This window comes from Trifolium pratense, linkage group LG6 (assembly GCF_020283565.1).
Source record: "Trifolium pratense cultivar HEN17-A07 linkage group LG6, ARS_RC_1.1, whole genome shotgun sequence".
Classification (NCBI taxonomy): domain Eukaryota; kingdom Viridiplantae; phylum Streptophyta; class Magnoliopsida; order Fabales; family Fabaceae; genus Trifolium; species Trifolium pratense.
Window position 1 is genome coordinate 34,125,106 of NC_060064.1, and position 17,404 is coordinate 34,142,509.

Consider the following 17,404-nt stretch of genomic DNA (forward strand, 5'->3'; position numbering starts at 1 on the left):
TCTCAAGGTCTCAGGTTCGATTCCCACTAGTGCCAATTTCGGTGGGCTAAGTCCATACAGAGCAAAAAAAAAAACTCTGACTTTAAATGGGGCCCCCGCAAGTGGGCGGTGGGATTGGTCCCCTTGGATTAGTCGGTCCTAAGGCCGGATACCAAGTTTTCAAAAAAAAAAAATTAATATAAACTAAATCACCAAGTTTAATTATTATTTTTAATTTAATGAAGTGAGCTGTGGAGAATTCCGGGAACAAACATCAGAGTGATGTCACCACTTCAACTGATACAACATGGCGTGAATCGCCTTCTCCGATCAATGAATACTGACTTCACATTGAGAAATCCTTCGGCAGGGGTCATTTTTGGAACACTGCTCCTTCTGGTAATTAATACTTCTCTCTAAATCTAACGGTTTCTGCAACTATTGTACCGTACAATGGATTCATGTTCTATATGTATAATGTATGTACCGTTTGAATTTAATCAGGAGAGGTGAGCGCAATTTTTTCTTTATATAGTAAAGAATTAAATTCTAGACAATATTTGATAATTAATCTTTGATGTATTAGAATTTTAGAGGCATATACTCAACCACAAAAGCTAGCTTGAGAGTTGAGGTTTGCACTACACTTATAAAGGCTATCTTTACCATATCTCTAGCCAATGTGGGACTTCTAACACACCCCCTCACGTCCAGAACTGAACAAGCTGGAACGTGGGATCAACAACAACGGGTGGCCCAAATATGGGAGGTCTCCACAACAAACAACAAATGGATCTAGGATAGGCTCTGATACCATGTCAAATAACCGATTATCCCAAAACCTTAAGGTGTTAGGATAGAGCCATATCAATGGTTTTATATTATTTCTAACATGATGAACTAATTAGTTGCTCATGAATTGCTTGCAGTTTGTTGCAGCGATGGTTATAAGGGATGCATATTACTATACTCCACCCAAGGAAGATTTATTTTCTCAAATTATGTACATTGTAAGTGTGGAAATGTATCGAAAATTGATTAGAAGCAGTTGCTTTTCTGTGCAGTGATGCAGTCAGTCACCATATTCTTGGTTGTCCGATTAAAATTGTACAGCCATTGATGACTGACTGCATGACTGCAGTGACTTTTTGACTGTGCTCGATCTCAGTCTATTTATATCACTCTATAATATTTAATTAAACTTAATCTAATGAACATTTCTATCACAGGCTGTGATCATGATCTCTGTGCCTATCTATGTTTTCTCATGGATTTTGGAATGCAGGTAACTTAATTTTATGTTATTCTCCTTTTTTTGCATTAATTATTTTATGATTTCTGATTATCACTTTGTGATTTTTTAAATTAATTTTAGAGCTCATAGGGAGCGTCCGTAGTGGTCGCGAGAGCGAAAGGAATCTGAAGGGATAGTTTCCTCCTTTCTTAAAACTAAATAATTACATCATTAGATGTAAATGTTATTGTCACCTTGTTATGGAAGGAGGATAAGAAATCAAATGTATTTGTATAATAATTGAAAACTTGAACTTGTACTTAAGCTTTAAAATTTTTGCTTCTGTTGTTTCCTATGCTATGCTATGCTATGCTATGTTATGTTATGTTATGTATCATTCTGTATATAAATAAAATAACTGAAGTTTATATATGTGTGTATAGAAAATGAGCTTTTTCCATATTCATGAAATGTGGTTCTCGCTTTGAGATTTATGTAAGTTGTGAAAACTGTGTTAGTTTGTCTTCAATATATATTTTCTGGTTTGAGGATGTTGAAAGTAATTCACAGTCATAAGGGAGTAATTGGAATGCATGGAACATTTTAGTCACTTCGAAGTATCACATACGATGCATAGTGGATTGATGCTTGAAAATTGTTTGAAACTAAAATCGGTGTCATTTTCTATACTTTGATTACTTTCTATAAATAGACACTCATGAAATATGCCCAAGATATTTGTCATTGGAAAAATTAAGATTTAATTCTCTGATAGGCACCTTTTCAACTAAAACATCCCTTGATTTGTTATTAAGATCAATTCTTTGAATTTTTTGGGCATAGATATCAAAAAGAGGAATTTCTTTTTCATAATCATCACCAAGATTTAAATATTAGCTATATTTGGAACATCATTATGAACACGTGAATTGTCGTCGATTTATTCATTTTCATTATCCGAATTTTCTAAGTTTTTGTATGGCTCACTTGATAATGAAATTTAGAGGTGAAAACATTGTCGGGGTATATAAAAAAAAATGTCATTACGGCTGAAAACTATGCTCATGTTTAGGCCCCTATATAAACCCATAAATAAAACATGTTTTACTATAATAGATGTTTGACCCGTGCTAATAATAATGAGTAGGGTCTATCTTAAATTTTTTGAATTTTTTGAATCAAAATATCTTTTTAATTTTGGTCGATTTACTTTATGAAAAGAAGAGGAAACAAAAGTAAATTGTATTGAATAAATAAACCATGGGCCTGATATGAGAGAGAAAAGTGCGTGAACTAACCATGTTAAATATGGGCCTTTTTCTTTCATAAAGAATATGGGCCACATTTTACATAAAAAGGTACCACCAAAATTATTTTTCTTAATGAAAGTGGTAGGGTATAGAACTTTGACACTTCTCTATAAATAGTTCAACACAAATTCAATAGATAATTACCAATTAACGCAATTCATCCGTGATTAGAAACATGTAATAATAATTGATCTTCCAAATCAAGATTACATTTCATAGATGATAACAATCACACTAATAAGCCATTCTCAATAATGGAGAACAAGCCTAAAAGAAGTGATATAATACTATAATTATAGCACATGGAACCCATAAACTTATAAGGGTATCACAAAGTACATCAACACATACATTTTTTATATAGACCCAAAAGGGGTTACCATCTAGTTAGCATATAATAATAAATTAAAATATAATAATAAAGGACACAAGGAGGGAAATTATTAAATATTTAGTAACTTAGGTAGTTGATTGATTGGTTGATAAAAGATGAAATTATTTATTTTAAGGGCACTTGGGTCCTCCTTGTTGGGTCTTCCAGTTGTTGTAGCAAGGGCACACTGCTTTGTTACCATAATAGCCTGGTGGTACACACAAGCATTTCTTGCAACACTTCTGACAGAAAAACATGCAAGGTTTGTGGTACTGTGTCCTTCCACATCTCCTCGTACATTGTGATGGACATTCTGGTAATTTCATATTCATCAAGAGACAAAAAAATATTATTAAATTATCAAAAGTAGTAAATATCATAAATTTGACCAATGGTCATTTCTTTTTCACACCATCATCATTTTCTTAGTCAAAGACAGTCCAACAGAAACAGCTTTTACGGAAAAATAAAATAAAAATTTGACTATGGTCCATGTGATTGAGAAGAAAATATTCTGTTCATTGTAAAAATAAAGAAAAAAATGTTTAACAAATTTACATTTTTAATTTTAAAAAATTGAATGCATAATTTTTTTTTAACCCTTTGTCATATTAATAATAGTAAGATTAATTTTTTTTAGATCATTTGTGTTTTTTTTTTCTTATAAATTTAGTATCCAACATAAAAATCAACTATATTTTTTATTTTTTTCTAGTCGTGTGGCTATAAATTTCACGCAATCGATAAGTAGGATGATCAAATTTAAACTCCAACCTATGCACATATAATGTAATGTCACTGCCAACCGATCTAAGTTCACTTAGACATAATTTGACATTTTAATTTATACTATATTTTTAAATTTTTAATATTATCATTTATTAAAGTAGTTGTCCATAGTATATTGTTAGTTAATAGTAATAAATGAGACTAGAAAAATAGACTAATCATAATATATTATTTTGTAAAGTATTAATTTTTTAAAAAATAGATGTGTCTATTGCTGACACAAAATAAACCCAACAAATTATACTTGTAAATTTTGGCTATCTGTTGTATTTCAAGTTGTAAAAATAAAGTCATGTTTAAATACTTTTCAACTAGACAAACAACATAAACCAATGCATGATCTATGCTCTTCTTTTTTGGGTAATTATTTATTTCTTCTTCCACTTGATGTTGACACTATTTTCTCTAAGATGCATCTTTAAGCCAAAAATTAAAGAAAATGTGAAGAAAATTAGAGAAAAAGAAATTGCAAAGAGATACTTACGGTAGCTCTTGAGACTGCCAGGTCCATATTTACCCTGAAGAAAAAACAATTAAAAACCAAAATTAAACACAAATTCAAAAACAAAATTTCAAAACCCATTTGACCATTTTACCCCTACCCAAAAAAATGTTGAGTATATAATATATACAAAAAAAAAATACCTTGTTATCATAGAGGTGGCTATCATTACTAGCCATGACCTGAAAAATCAAACCATACATTCAAATATATAAGAACTTTAATACACTAAAAAATCATGGTAATGTATATTTGGATCTTTAGCATTAAAAAAAAAAAACTAACCAATGTTTGAAGCATGGAAATGGCAATGAGTGCTAAGATCAAAGAAGCTAAAAACTTGTTCATGGCCATTGTAGTAGCACCTCTAGATTTGGCAAATCTCTTTGTAGATAAGAGAGAGAACCAAATCACAAGAGAGAGATATTTTTTTTTTGAGGAGATGATGGGATCAATGAAGAAATGAATGTGGGGTATTTATAGAATAAATAATATGAGTGGGGTTTAGATGAAACATTTATTGTGTACATCCAATGGTAAAGAGTTGTCCTTGTTTTGAACAACAATAATTTGACACGTGTATCGGTTTATTATCAATCGGTGATGTGAGCCACATGAGATCTGATCGTACGGTTTACAATCAACATTTAATTTATTGTGAGAAATAATGCAAAGCAACTTGGAACATAAATACTCTACTACACTATAGCTTTAACTCAAACCAACAAACAATTTTCTACTAGTATGTCTCATATTAATTGTTATTTAAAACTATGTATGTAAAAAAAATTGCAAAAGTTAAATCCACATCAACTTGAAAGCTACAGTATAAAAAATTTTCTTTTTGTGGAGTACTATATTTTCTTAAGGAAACAACAATTGATTTTGGAACTAAATTTTTTTTCTTGTTTCGGGAGGCTAATTCAAACTCAATACCTAACCATTTAATTATGCAAAATAATCCTAACACCGATCTTGACCACATATTTACTTGAGTGTCGAGGTAATTGCAGGTACATTCTTATCATCTGGCATCATCACTATCATGAATTTTGGTCAAACTTCACAGTCTAAATAGCTTTCTTTTATTGATCTTCCATAATCATTGTGAGTCTTTAAGTTCGGTTCAGAACATTAACATCATCTATTCGTTCTCATTCGTTACTAACTATGAATCTCAAAATAAATTTTCACATATTTGGATGTTAGTCCAATATTTTCTTAAATCTTTGCTCTTTCTTTTTTGAATGATTTTCCACAAACCTAAAGACATATTGTTCAAGTTTGGACCAAGATTATAGAAATGTCATCAATTTGATCTGTAAATGAGAATCTCCGTGAAAATTGCCTTGTTTAGGGACCTGTAAACATAGAATTTTTCCGTGATCAGAATGGAGGAAAAAGTCCCTCCAAATAAAGTTTGGTGATGGGAATGAAATTTTTTCCCCCACTCCACCATAACAAATCAAAGTCCAGCCAAAATGAAAATCTACTCCAAGCTAACATGTTTCACTCATTCATATATAACTCACTCCACCGTGTAAAGTCGGTTGTTCTCTAAAATCACACTTATTGTTGATTTGAATTTTTATTTCATTCTTATTGTTGACTTGAACAAGAGGTTCGAATTCACGATAATATATTCCTATTAAAATGATGTAACAAAAAATATTACTCAATACCTAATTCAAAAATGGGTTTTTTTTTAAAATCATTTTTAAATATAAGTATACTGATTTTTTTTTTTAATAAAAAGAATTGGTACACTGTTTTTAACATTATTTGAAACTGATCATATGTAAATACTACTGTAAAATAATTGCAATTGTTTTAGCTTACTCATAAAGGTGATGCAATAATAGAAAACAATTTGATTAAGCCTTTAAACTTTCCTACTCATTTTTCAAAGCCATGGGCCACTTGATGTACATAATAGATCAGGTTTCAACTTGGTATTTCAACAAATGAATCGGGGATCATGTTATTGGCATATGCATTCCACATGCAACTAAATCATCATAGTATTAAAAAAACTTGGTGGTGGGCTCTCCCTGCGGTGCATCATTTGCTTTCATGAGAATTACATATTATAGATACTCAATAAGGATTTTTCTCAAAAAAAATACTCAATAAGGATATTTTTATTTTCAAGTCATGTTGTTCAATTTAAACTCTTCTATTAATGTAGAATTTTAAGTTTTAACTCACACTAACATATTACAACATTGTTCTTTTTTAAATGTGAGACTACATGCACCTATGATCGAACATATCACAAATAACTCCCGTCTCAGTCGAACTGGAATATAATATTATTGCTGGACAATGAGAGAGAGTTTCACTATAGGTTGAATCATTCGAAGTGAAACTTTTGACACACACTCGGCTCATGTCTACGACTGATCATCTAGAGTGTGATTCGAGTGACCCAATAGCAGGAACGTAATAGTAGGTAATCTTACAGATTTTGTATATACTTTAATATCATGTTATAATTTTGGTATTAATCCTTTACTTTCTAGAGGAATGAGATCAGATAATTCAAAAAATATGGTGTCAAAGTCATTTGTATAGTTACTCAATGTCAAATGTGTTGATTCAATTCAGTAAAGCTCTTTCCTTACCGTTCAACAGCTACTAGCTACAAGTTATTTTGTAATAGAAAAAGAGAAGCTTCAAATTCAAAACTGCTCATAAAAAAATAGTGCTAATAAAGAAAAAAGTACGAAAAAATGGATCGTATAATAATGTTGTTAGCTACATTTTACATTGTCTTTGACAAATACTAATACATACCCTTATCTTACAACGTCGGTGGCAGAACTTGTACATCATTCATAAAATTTGTCCACATAAATTTGTTATATTCAATTAAACTTCCATCACGTGAAGAGTTCCATAATATTCATTCTTTAGTAACAGTTTTTAGGCAAGTGTGTTAGTGCTAGTCTAAACATGCATTGAATGTGTTGGATTGAACCCAATGTGGATATGAGAAATTTTAGCGATATTAATTTGTTGCCCATACGGAAAAAAGGACGTGCAGTGTACTACTAGTATTTTTTTGTGTATGTATGAATTGTTACATGAAGAGTGCAAAAACCCAATGAAAAAAAAATTAAATACATAGTTTTAGGCTGCAAGTCTCATAATTATCATCAAAGAGATACTCTAGAGTTTTCTAGGAAAATCTCCAAAAATATTGTATCAAAAGAACTATGACTGAATCAGGGACGGATCTAGGATTTGTTTGTTGATGTGGCCAAAATTTACTAGCATCAAAATTTTAAATGACAATTTTGAATTTAAGCATGAAACATATACTTTATTTGTCTCAAATCTTTAGTCATTTTAGAATTTCGCACATTGATTAAGAAATACTCCCTCCGTCCCTAAATATAAGACCTAATTTGATCACTGCACGTACGTCAATGCACAATTTTGATCACTAATATATTTAATTGTCTATTAGTAAAAATTATAAAAACTTAATATATGCGTAGTGGATAAATTTTCACCTTAAAAGTGAATAAGTGAAGTGTCCGGGGTTTAAACCCCGACTTCTAAATAATATATGTTGTTTCAACCAACCGAGTTAAGCTCACGGAGACAAAACATATTTAACTCTATACACATATAAATCTAATGTATGTATGTATAAAAAAATTGGAGAATTTTGGTGTGGCCATGGCCACACTAGGCCTAGGCATATTTTAATAATTATCATTTGTTTGTGTAAATTTACTCTAGAAAGAACATATTGTGTCTTCTATATATAATGAAATAAGCTTATATAATTTTTAGTGGAATTGAACTCGGTCTTCTCTTAACAATGTTTTAGATTTAATCCTGTGAGTAGAAAGAACATAGTTGAGAGAAGATATCTCTCATTAAAGGTGTTAGTTGAGTTTTTCGACAAAAAGATATCCTAATATCGTATATTTATACACACAATTATGAAATCTTAATTTCAAATTCAAAATTTAATAATATCAATATTTATTGGTTAAGATATATCTTACAAGACATCAATAATAGTAGTTAAAATAAAATTAAACCAAAAAAAAAATAGTTGAAATGAACTATTTTATAAAGAAATAATAGAATTAAATTAAAAAAATCTAGACGGAAGAAAAAGTCTCAAGAAAAGAAACCCAATATTTAAAGAGGGAGATAATGTAAAAGCTAACTGCAAATCCAATTGCAGGACTCATGTTCTAGGCATGTGGGATTGTTTAAACATCCACATGGGAGACCCAATTTATGTCCTTTTCAAGGATAATAATGATTGAGCTCAAAATTAATATCACTATTTTTTCCGATTTGGATCGGAGAGTAATAATGGTAGGTATTCACATTATTCTCTATCTCTACTTGTGAATCTTGTGATGTTATATAGCCATGCATAATTATTCATTAGTAATTTTATAAGATTGTTATGTGTTAAAAAAATAATTTTTTATATTTTTTAAATATTAAATACACAAGTTTTAAAATAAAATTGTTATATGTCTTAATTAACTAAATTCTTTATGTTTAACTAAACCAAAACAAAAAAATTCAACTATACCAAAACTGTTTTATTAACTAAACCTTTTCACATTAACTTTGAGCCACACCAAATGTCTATTTTTTAAGCTAGTTTATCACATATTATATTATATTAGTTTATAAAAAGTATGCTCTATAAAATAAAAAATGTTTATTATAGTTTTATTAGATTTTATTTTAAAGCAATGTTTGAAGTTATAGTTTTTATATTTTCTTTCATTTTTATTCTTATAATTGTCCATTCGCCGGCGCCCAAATTATAACTATCCTTATAAACTACTCACCCACTCAAATTATTTAAAGTAGCATTTAAGCTTATAATTTTTTATATTTCTTTTCATTTTTATTCTATCATTTTCAGCTATCTATAGCTTATAAATATTAATAAACAGAGACTAAAGTAACAACTTTATGTTAGAGTAATGATATATGAACAACATTTTTTGGACAACAATTTGACAATAGGGATAATTTTGTAACTGCACCAGCATACAAAAGTCATTTTTTGCATATGACTACGGTAAAAAAGCAAAAAGTAAGTGAAAAATATTATATTTAAATCATGTTGTCAATTGTTGTCAAAAATTTGATGTTCATATATCATTACTCTTATGTTATCATCTAACCCTAACAAATAAACAATTAGTATAACATCAAAATTCATTTTGTTAAATTATGATGAATATTTGGATTAGAAGTTAAATGGCGATTTTTTTGGTATATTTCTCCTTTATAATTAAGTTAAAATTTTAAATTATTGAAATGTGCACGCGTATGTGTGTATATAAATTTTAATATGAGATAAACTCTGAATTTATGAGTTGATTATACGCTTAGTTTCCAACCAAACAGATGACGGACATAAAATCTCAATTCTAATAAGTTTGATCTTACTGAAGTAAAAAAACAAAGTTTAAATCTTACTAGTCTCTTAATAGTATTTAAGGGCGCTATTATATGGTATAACTCTTTAATAGCGAAGGATTTAATAATAGCACTTTTAAGCGCTATTAAAGCAAATTTTTGGCGTAGTGAATTCATTAGACATTATGTGTACTCTCTTTCAATAATTAAATCAATTACTAGTATTTTATGTATGAATTTTGATTGATGTATTTTAGTATCTAGGTGTAAATTGTTGCATTCTTAGTCTTCCAGTAAGGATGTATACACACTTTTTAGTGCTGTTTCATAAATTAATATTTTTTATTTAGTTTTTAGAAGTATTTTACTTGTTTTTATTTCTTTTAGGATGACATCAAAATTGAATAAAACGTTAAATTTGATGCATTTTATGAAGTGAAAAATCAATGCGTTTTTAACTATTGTGTGTAGCAAAAAGGTGAAAACTTCTTAGCTATACGTGCAGAAAGTTAAGAGCACTACAACCACCTGTAATGCGTTTTTACAATTTGTGTACTTCAATGGATTCATTCATATAATAATTAGCACTGAAGACCTATTGCTACTGAATGACACGAGTTTAGGGTTCCTAGTGGCTATATAAAGGCATATCTTACTCATATCATCAAGCACCAAGGAAGCTTTATAACTTGTTGGTGGAATTTATACATGATCATCGACATATTAATTATAATTTTATTCAACGGTTTGATTCATTTAAGTCTCCTTCAAAGAAAGAGTTTTTAAAGGTAAGTGTACGAAGTTTGACATCGGATATCACTGAATCCCTATTCATATAATTATATGGGTTGATCATATTATATTTATTGAAATATGATTTTGGCAAATCAATAAGTCATATAAGAATCAAATTATACAATATTTATCTCTTCTAATAGAAATTACATTTTTTAGATTACATTTATCTCTCCTCCATGCTTGTTATTTTGATAATGAGACCGACGTAGGAATTTAAAGGAAGTGGCTAAAACACTTGATATCATTCGAGAGATAGGCCCATGATAGGCCTTGATTTGAATATTCGTAAGACCGAGGCCTTTTGGCCTTCGTGCGATGGCAATAAACTCCGCGATGAGTTGTTCCCTTCAAACATTGGGAGGGCGATGTTGGGGCGAAATTGCTAAAAAAAGGGATTGTTAGTCGAGATAGAGGTTTTATCGATTGGTGGCTGGAAAGAGATTTGTCGAGGTTTGTTGAGTTAACACATCTTCTTCCTTAAGGGACCCACAAAGTGGGTTTCTTTTACTTCAATCATGCATGGGCATCGTTAAACATTTTTTCGGCTTAAGGACATGCCAACTTTAACGACCCAGATTTAATTATTAATTTTTTTTTACTAAAAAAATGGATTCATATTCATTCAAATTGCAAGTACATCGATCATTACAAATTCAAGATTGCTAAAAACTGAAAAAAGGTGAATCTACAAACAATCTTGCAGCACCTAGGTTAATAGCATACAACGGCATCATGAAAGTGCCTACAAATATGACAAAATAAAAGTAATTAAAATATTCATACTCCCGGATCTGCAACGTTGACGTCCAAGTCTTCATCAGATCTGTAAGGAGTTGAGGTAGATATGTCAATTGGAATCAACGAAATACCGTACTAAAATGAACCACCAACAAACGCAGCACAAAACGAAGCCAAACACAACGCCGCACAAGACGACGACAAACTTAAAAACCAAAAAACGAAGAAGTAAATTTGTGTAGATAATCACTTATTTAAATGAAAATGAAAGAAAAAACAATTCAGATGGGTGATTTTGGATCAAAAATTGGTGGATGAACAAAAGAAAAAACTAGGGTTGATGGGGACGGGGTGAGGGAGTAGTAATTAATTGATTAATTATTTGTATTTATTTTATTTGTAGTGGTTTAATTTAATTGATTGTGTGTTAGTCTTTTTTTTTAACTAATAGATTATGTGTTAATCTATTAGTTTATGTGTTTTGGGTAGAATAACTCATTAAGAGTAGAATGAGAAAAATAGTGGGCTTTATGAGTATTGGGCTAGGAAATAATTGTGTTGGTAAGAGAAGTGAAGGGGAGGTGTATATGGGAAAAGAGTAGATATATGAGGCTAAAGGGTATTATAGTCTTTTAGTGTAGAGTCGTGGTTTAACCTAGTTATATAAGAGGTTGGTTTAGAGAGAAACTCATTTGGTGAAACGATAGAAAGGAGGCGGAGAGAGAAGAACAAGAGAAAGAAAGAAAGAAAGGAAAGACAGAAGAAAAGAAGAGAAAGAACAAAGAGGACGAAGAAAAGCTAGAAGATTCAAGAGCTAGAAGATGAAGGAGTAGAGAATCCAACTATCATAAGGTATGAGACTAGTATTTGACCATCTAGAGTGATTCATGGAAGAGGAGAAATCTTATTTCTCCATCCCTTTCTTCCTACACTCTTTTCATTAGGTTTTGGTTGGGAATTTGGGAATGCGAGATTTCTTTGAAGCTTTATGTGTTGATTGTTGAATCTACGTGTTATTTGATGATTATTGAGTATTTTGATTTGAAAGAAATGTTTGCTTTGTTGTGGGATGATGTTACTTGAATCAGTTTATGAGTTTTGTAAAAATGAGTAAAAAGTGATGAATTAATGAGTTTTTTGATGATTTTATGTTGTTTTTAATAATTAAGCTATAAGATTAGTAATAGTTAGGTATAATTTTTCTGAGCAAGGGGCTATTAGTCGAGATAGAGGTTTATTGATGGGTGGCTGTGAAGAGATTTGTCAGGGTTGTTGCGTTTAGGGATGGCAACGGGTGCCCACGGGTGCGGGTTTGACACTTACCAAACCCACACCCGAAATCATCACCCAAACCCAAACCCAAACCCAAAGGCTGTTCGGGTGGCAAAATAACACCCACGCCCACACCCATTGGGTTCGGGTTTTTTCCACCCAAACCCAAACCCGTAGTACATTTGAAAATAATTTGCAAATTTAAGAAATTAAATTCCAACATAGACTTTGAATTAAATTACAACTAAAATTAAGGTCTTCCAAGGAAATTCAAACATAGACTTTCAAGAAATTACAACATAGATTTTCAAGAAATTAAATTACAACTAAAATTTAAGGTCTTCCAAGGAAATTGAGGGAGACTATGGGGTAATTAAGGTAATTATAAAATATTTCGGGTGGGTGTATGGGTTTCGGGTGTGGGTTTGACTGATACCAAACCCACACCCATATTATCGGGTGTCACCCGAACCCAAACCCAAACCCAGTCAAATCGGGTTTCGCCCGTTGACTTGGGTTTGAGTTCGGGTGGGTTTCTCGGGTTTGGGTTTTTTTGCCATCCCTAGTTGCGTTAACACATTTTCTTCCTTAAGGGATCCACAAAGTGAGCTTCTTTTACTTCAATCATGCATGGGCATCGTTAAACTTTTTTCGGCTTAAGGACATGCCAACCAATTCACATAGGAGGCAACTATGTTTTTTGATAAAGAGTTGCGAGGTGCACGCGCGATTGAAGACATTGTGGTTGGTAGAAGTCCTTACTTTGGAGACCTTCAATGAAGGGTGGCTTCCTTACCTATTAGGGTTGGAGGTTGGGTTTGTACTTAATAGTAGATGCCACCTCATATGTCTTGGGTGTTGGAAGATCATATATATTGAGAGACAGTAGAATATGTGGTATGAACTGTTTTGCCTTTGATTTGGATTGTCTCTGTAATACGATTCCAACTTTTGACCTTAGCAGTTTCACTAGCAAGGACACTATATTCCCTAAAGCCCAAAATTCTTTGGGGTGTTCCCTTCTTAGTACAATATTCTTCAGGACGTGTAATTCAGTTTTAACATGACCACAAGTCAGAAAATAGTTTTAGGGTTTTGCAAGAATCTCATGCTTAACATTTTCTTTTGGCTATCCCTGTCGAAGGGTTAGGACAACATATGTCACCGGTAGAGTACCACACTATTCTTATATTTCGCCTCATGATTCCATTATTTATTGTTGATGTGGTTTGCCCTATTTTCCATAAGGTGTTCCCGGATACATTTAGGGAGCATAAGGTGTTCCCTTTGTTAGGGATATTCTTTGTGACATATTTAGGCGTACGTGTATCTTTGAAGAAAGAGGCTCATGTGAACGTTTTGACCGACCCATATGATGGGAGACTGACACTTAGACATGTAGAAGTTTAGTGTACAGTTTAGGAGAGAAACATTGATGTGTGAACTTGATAAGATATTTCTAGCACTAGGGACTTCACTGTGGGAAAAGCGGCTCTCAAAGCTGCTTCAAGTAAAGTGGTCAAACATGAAAAGGTGTGTGATGCAGAGCTTTTGAAAATAGTTCAAAGATTCATGCATAGAAATGTTGTCTCTCTTATGAATGTAGGTTTTAGGAGAATTATTTTGTCATCCAAAAAAGATTAGCGGTGCAAAACTTAATGTCTATTTGCCTTATATATATATATATATATATATATATATATATATATATATATATATATATATATATATATAACTTGGTCAAAATATATTTATTAACATACAATTTTGGAAAAATGTTTTCACCAATCACATTTTAGTTATTTTAAATTTATGTTATTATTTGGTCAAAAACAATTTATGTTATTACTACTATTGTTCAATTGTGTCCATGTTCAAAAGAATTTAAAATTGAATAGAATTCAAATTATTTCGGTCAAAATATTTATTTTATACTAAAAAAAATTATATTATTAATTATTATTATTGTTTATTTCCTTAATAATATTCAACTGCGTCTAGGTTCATTTGAAAATAGGTAAATTTCTTATACATGCAAACCATCATGACATACATCGAGTTATGGTAACTTTTGGATACATGGATGTTTATGATTGATCCTGAAAAACGTTCATTTTACATTATCATAGAGTGATAATGTGCCATCACTCATTCTTCATTTATAAACCCTAAGTGGTATGATAAACACATTATTTCTTCCTCATTCTTATACCTCTCAAAATTTCATAAATCATATACACAATTTTATTTTTCTTATACTTTCGTCCGCAATCTGTTCCTTAAATTTTGTCAAAATGAAGTTCTTACCGTAGATCTCATCACACTAATCGGTATGTGGGTTATATTGTAAATTCTTTGTCTCTTAAAAAAAAATCATCTTTATACCTTAGAGATTTCAATAATTTAAGTAATTACATATTTTATTATACCATCCATAGACATGAACTTGGATAGATATATATCAAAAAATTTATTAGTTTTGAAAACCAATTAAATCAAGTTCATTTCGTGTATCATCTTGGATTGTTTTTTTATGATTTTTTAAATTTTTGTTCTATTTTCAGGTATTCTAGAGATCGTTGATTTTAATTAATATTGTGGATCTAAAGTATAAATCGTGGTAAGTAGTTTTTGTTTCATGGCAAATTAATTTATTAATTATCTATGTAATAATGAATTATATTTGTGTATTTTGTGTCTTGTGTTGGTGATATACAATTCAATTTTTTTTTATTTCACCTTTTTTCATACAAATCTAAAGGGAGTTGTACCTTGAAAAACTTAATTCATTGCTTGTTTATAGTTTTCATTTTATTTGGCATCAATTTTATTAAGATTTTATTCTATTGTTTTAAATGTTTCTTGAGCAAGCATTAAGCAAAGATTTTAATGTTGGATGTTTTAAATTTTTAAGGGATTCCTTTAAATTTTTAAATTCATCAATTTGTATGTGTCAAAAATCAATTTGTATATTTGTAAATATAGGATTAAAAAATAAAACAATGCTTATATGTGTCAAGAAGAATAAAAATAAAACAATGCTTGTAAAATGTTTTATTTTAACAAAACCATTAAATTTTTAAAATCATAGCTTTCTGTATCAAACATGAATATATAGATCCTCACAATCCTTATATGACCATATGTTACGATTTATCTCTCCTAGACTATTACTATAACATTAATCTCCCCTAGTAAAATATAAATATGTTATGCGAAAAAATTTAAAATATCTAATATGTCGTCGATATGCATGTCTATATATCTTTAATTCTTTGAGTAATTTACGAATAATTTATGTTGTTGCAGAGAGAAAAGGAAGTATGAGCGAATTAGCAATGAGGGATCCTTTCGAAGAAATCAAGCCAGGGATGCAATTCACGGGTGTGATTGATGGATCATTTCCAGGCGGATATTTGATCACTGTTGGAGTAGGAAATTGTCCTACTTTGTCTGGTGTAGCCTTCACCTCTAATCAACCTGCAGCACAAATTGAGAGGGATGTCAATGTTCCTATTATCCCCACCGACGACACTAGTCTTCCTCGGAAGAATCCTCTCGAAAATACAATGAAATCAGAATCATGGATCGATATCAACACGGATAAAGTTCCTCCTGGATTTGAAGTTGAACATCAATTAATTTCAGAATACTCCAATATCAATAAATTTGTGCCCGTCATGCTCAAACCTGTTAATACATCGACAAGATCAGTTCCAATTAATCGAACTAACTCTCGCGATAAAGGGAAGAAATCTGTCTCTAATTCAACAGGCTGCAGAATCAAGATAGACCCTTTTCTACCTAGAAATTTTCCATCTCCAGCACTTTCTAATCTTCCACCTTCTGATCATGCACAACCAAACTCTCTATTTCAGCATTATAAAAAATCCAGCCATATGCAGGTAACACAAATTACAACTTAATATTTTGCTTGTTTAGTATAATTAATTATTTCACAAATACAAATTTAGTTGTAAAGGAAGAATTTAAATAAGATTTATTTCGACCTAAGTCATATAAAATATATTTCAAAACAATTTTATTTTTGGCATATATGTATATGTGTGTTGATATAATTAAGGGGATTTTTGCAGGACAATAATTGATTTGGAGATGAATCTACCGATCAAAGTACTAAATGCTTAAGGAAATTATATTGGAGATATATTGCATAATTGGTCAATTTGGGAAAGGTGGATGATATTGGCATTTTAAATGGTATTTTAAGCTTATGTGAAATTAGGAAAGATAATTTTGTTGAACAATGTTTTGCTTATGTTTCTAAAAATGTTGGATTGGATTTCATTTATAATTTATATATTGTTGAAACTAGTTAAATTATTATTTTGTGACAATTTTTAATTGCTTTTTATTTAGTGCCTCTTATGATAAATCATATAATGATGATTAATATCGACAATAAAAATTGTTATGGTATACACATATATTCAGAAACATCTTTATGAATAGATCGAGCTGGAAATATTGTGCTGAACTCTTAGCTTTATAAAAAAATAAAAAATTGTTTTATAATGAACGATGTATAGTTATATTATGTTTTAATTTATCTGATATATAAAAAAAATAAAAAATAAAAAAAATTCTTTTTGAAATGAAAATGTATGATTTTTTTATATAAAAATTAAAATAAAAGTTAAAACATATTTAACTTTATAATTAACTAGTTTAAAGACTTGTGCATTCGCACGGGTCCATTGAATTTTATTCGATATTTGAGTTTGTCATTGTATTAATGTAGAAAATTTATTTAAAATTAAATATTTAAAAATTTATTATATAATATTGTTAAAATATAAGTGGAATTATTGTGTTAATTATTTCTTGTAAACTTATTTATTCAATTTTTTATGTTTAAGTGACAAATAACGGTCCTGTGTATATTAGAAATTTTATTGACTAAATTTTTTTATTTTTTTCTTCCTATTTTTATGTATAAATTGTTATGTTTTATTCCTATCTATAATCTGTTT

The 17,404-nt window shown here is 30.2% G+C and overlaps 1 protein-coding gene across 1 annotated transcript; it reads right to left on the reverse strand.

Moving 5' to 3' along the window:
* Window positions 1-2,687: 2,687 nt before the first annotated feature.
* On the reverse strand, window positions 2,688-4,652 carry LOC123892553 (gibberellin-regulated protein 6-like). The gene is made up of 4 exons (XM_045942364.1): window positions 4,473-4,652; window positions 4,331-4,369; window positions 4,170-4,203; window positions 2,688-3,209 (listed from the first exon to the last, which is right to left on the reverse strand). The coding sequence occupies exons 1-4, from the start codon at window positions 4,539-4,541 to the stop codon at window positions 3,028-3,030; spliced, it is 324 nt and encodes a 107-aa protein (XP_045798320.1). The 5' UTR covers window positions 4,542-4,652; the 3' UTR covers window positions 2,688-3,027.
* Between the last annotated feature and the right edge of the window lie 12,752 nt (window positions 4,653-17,404).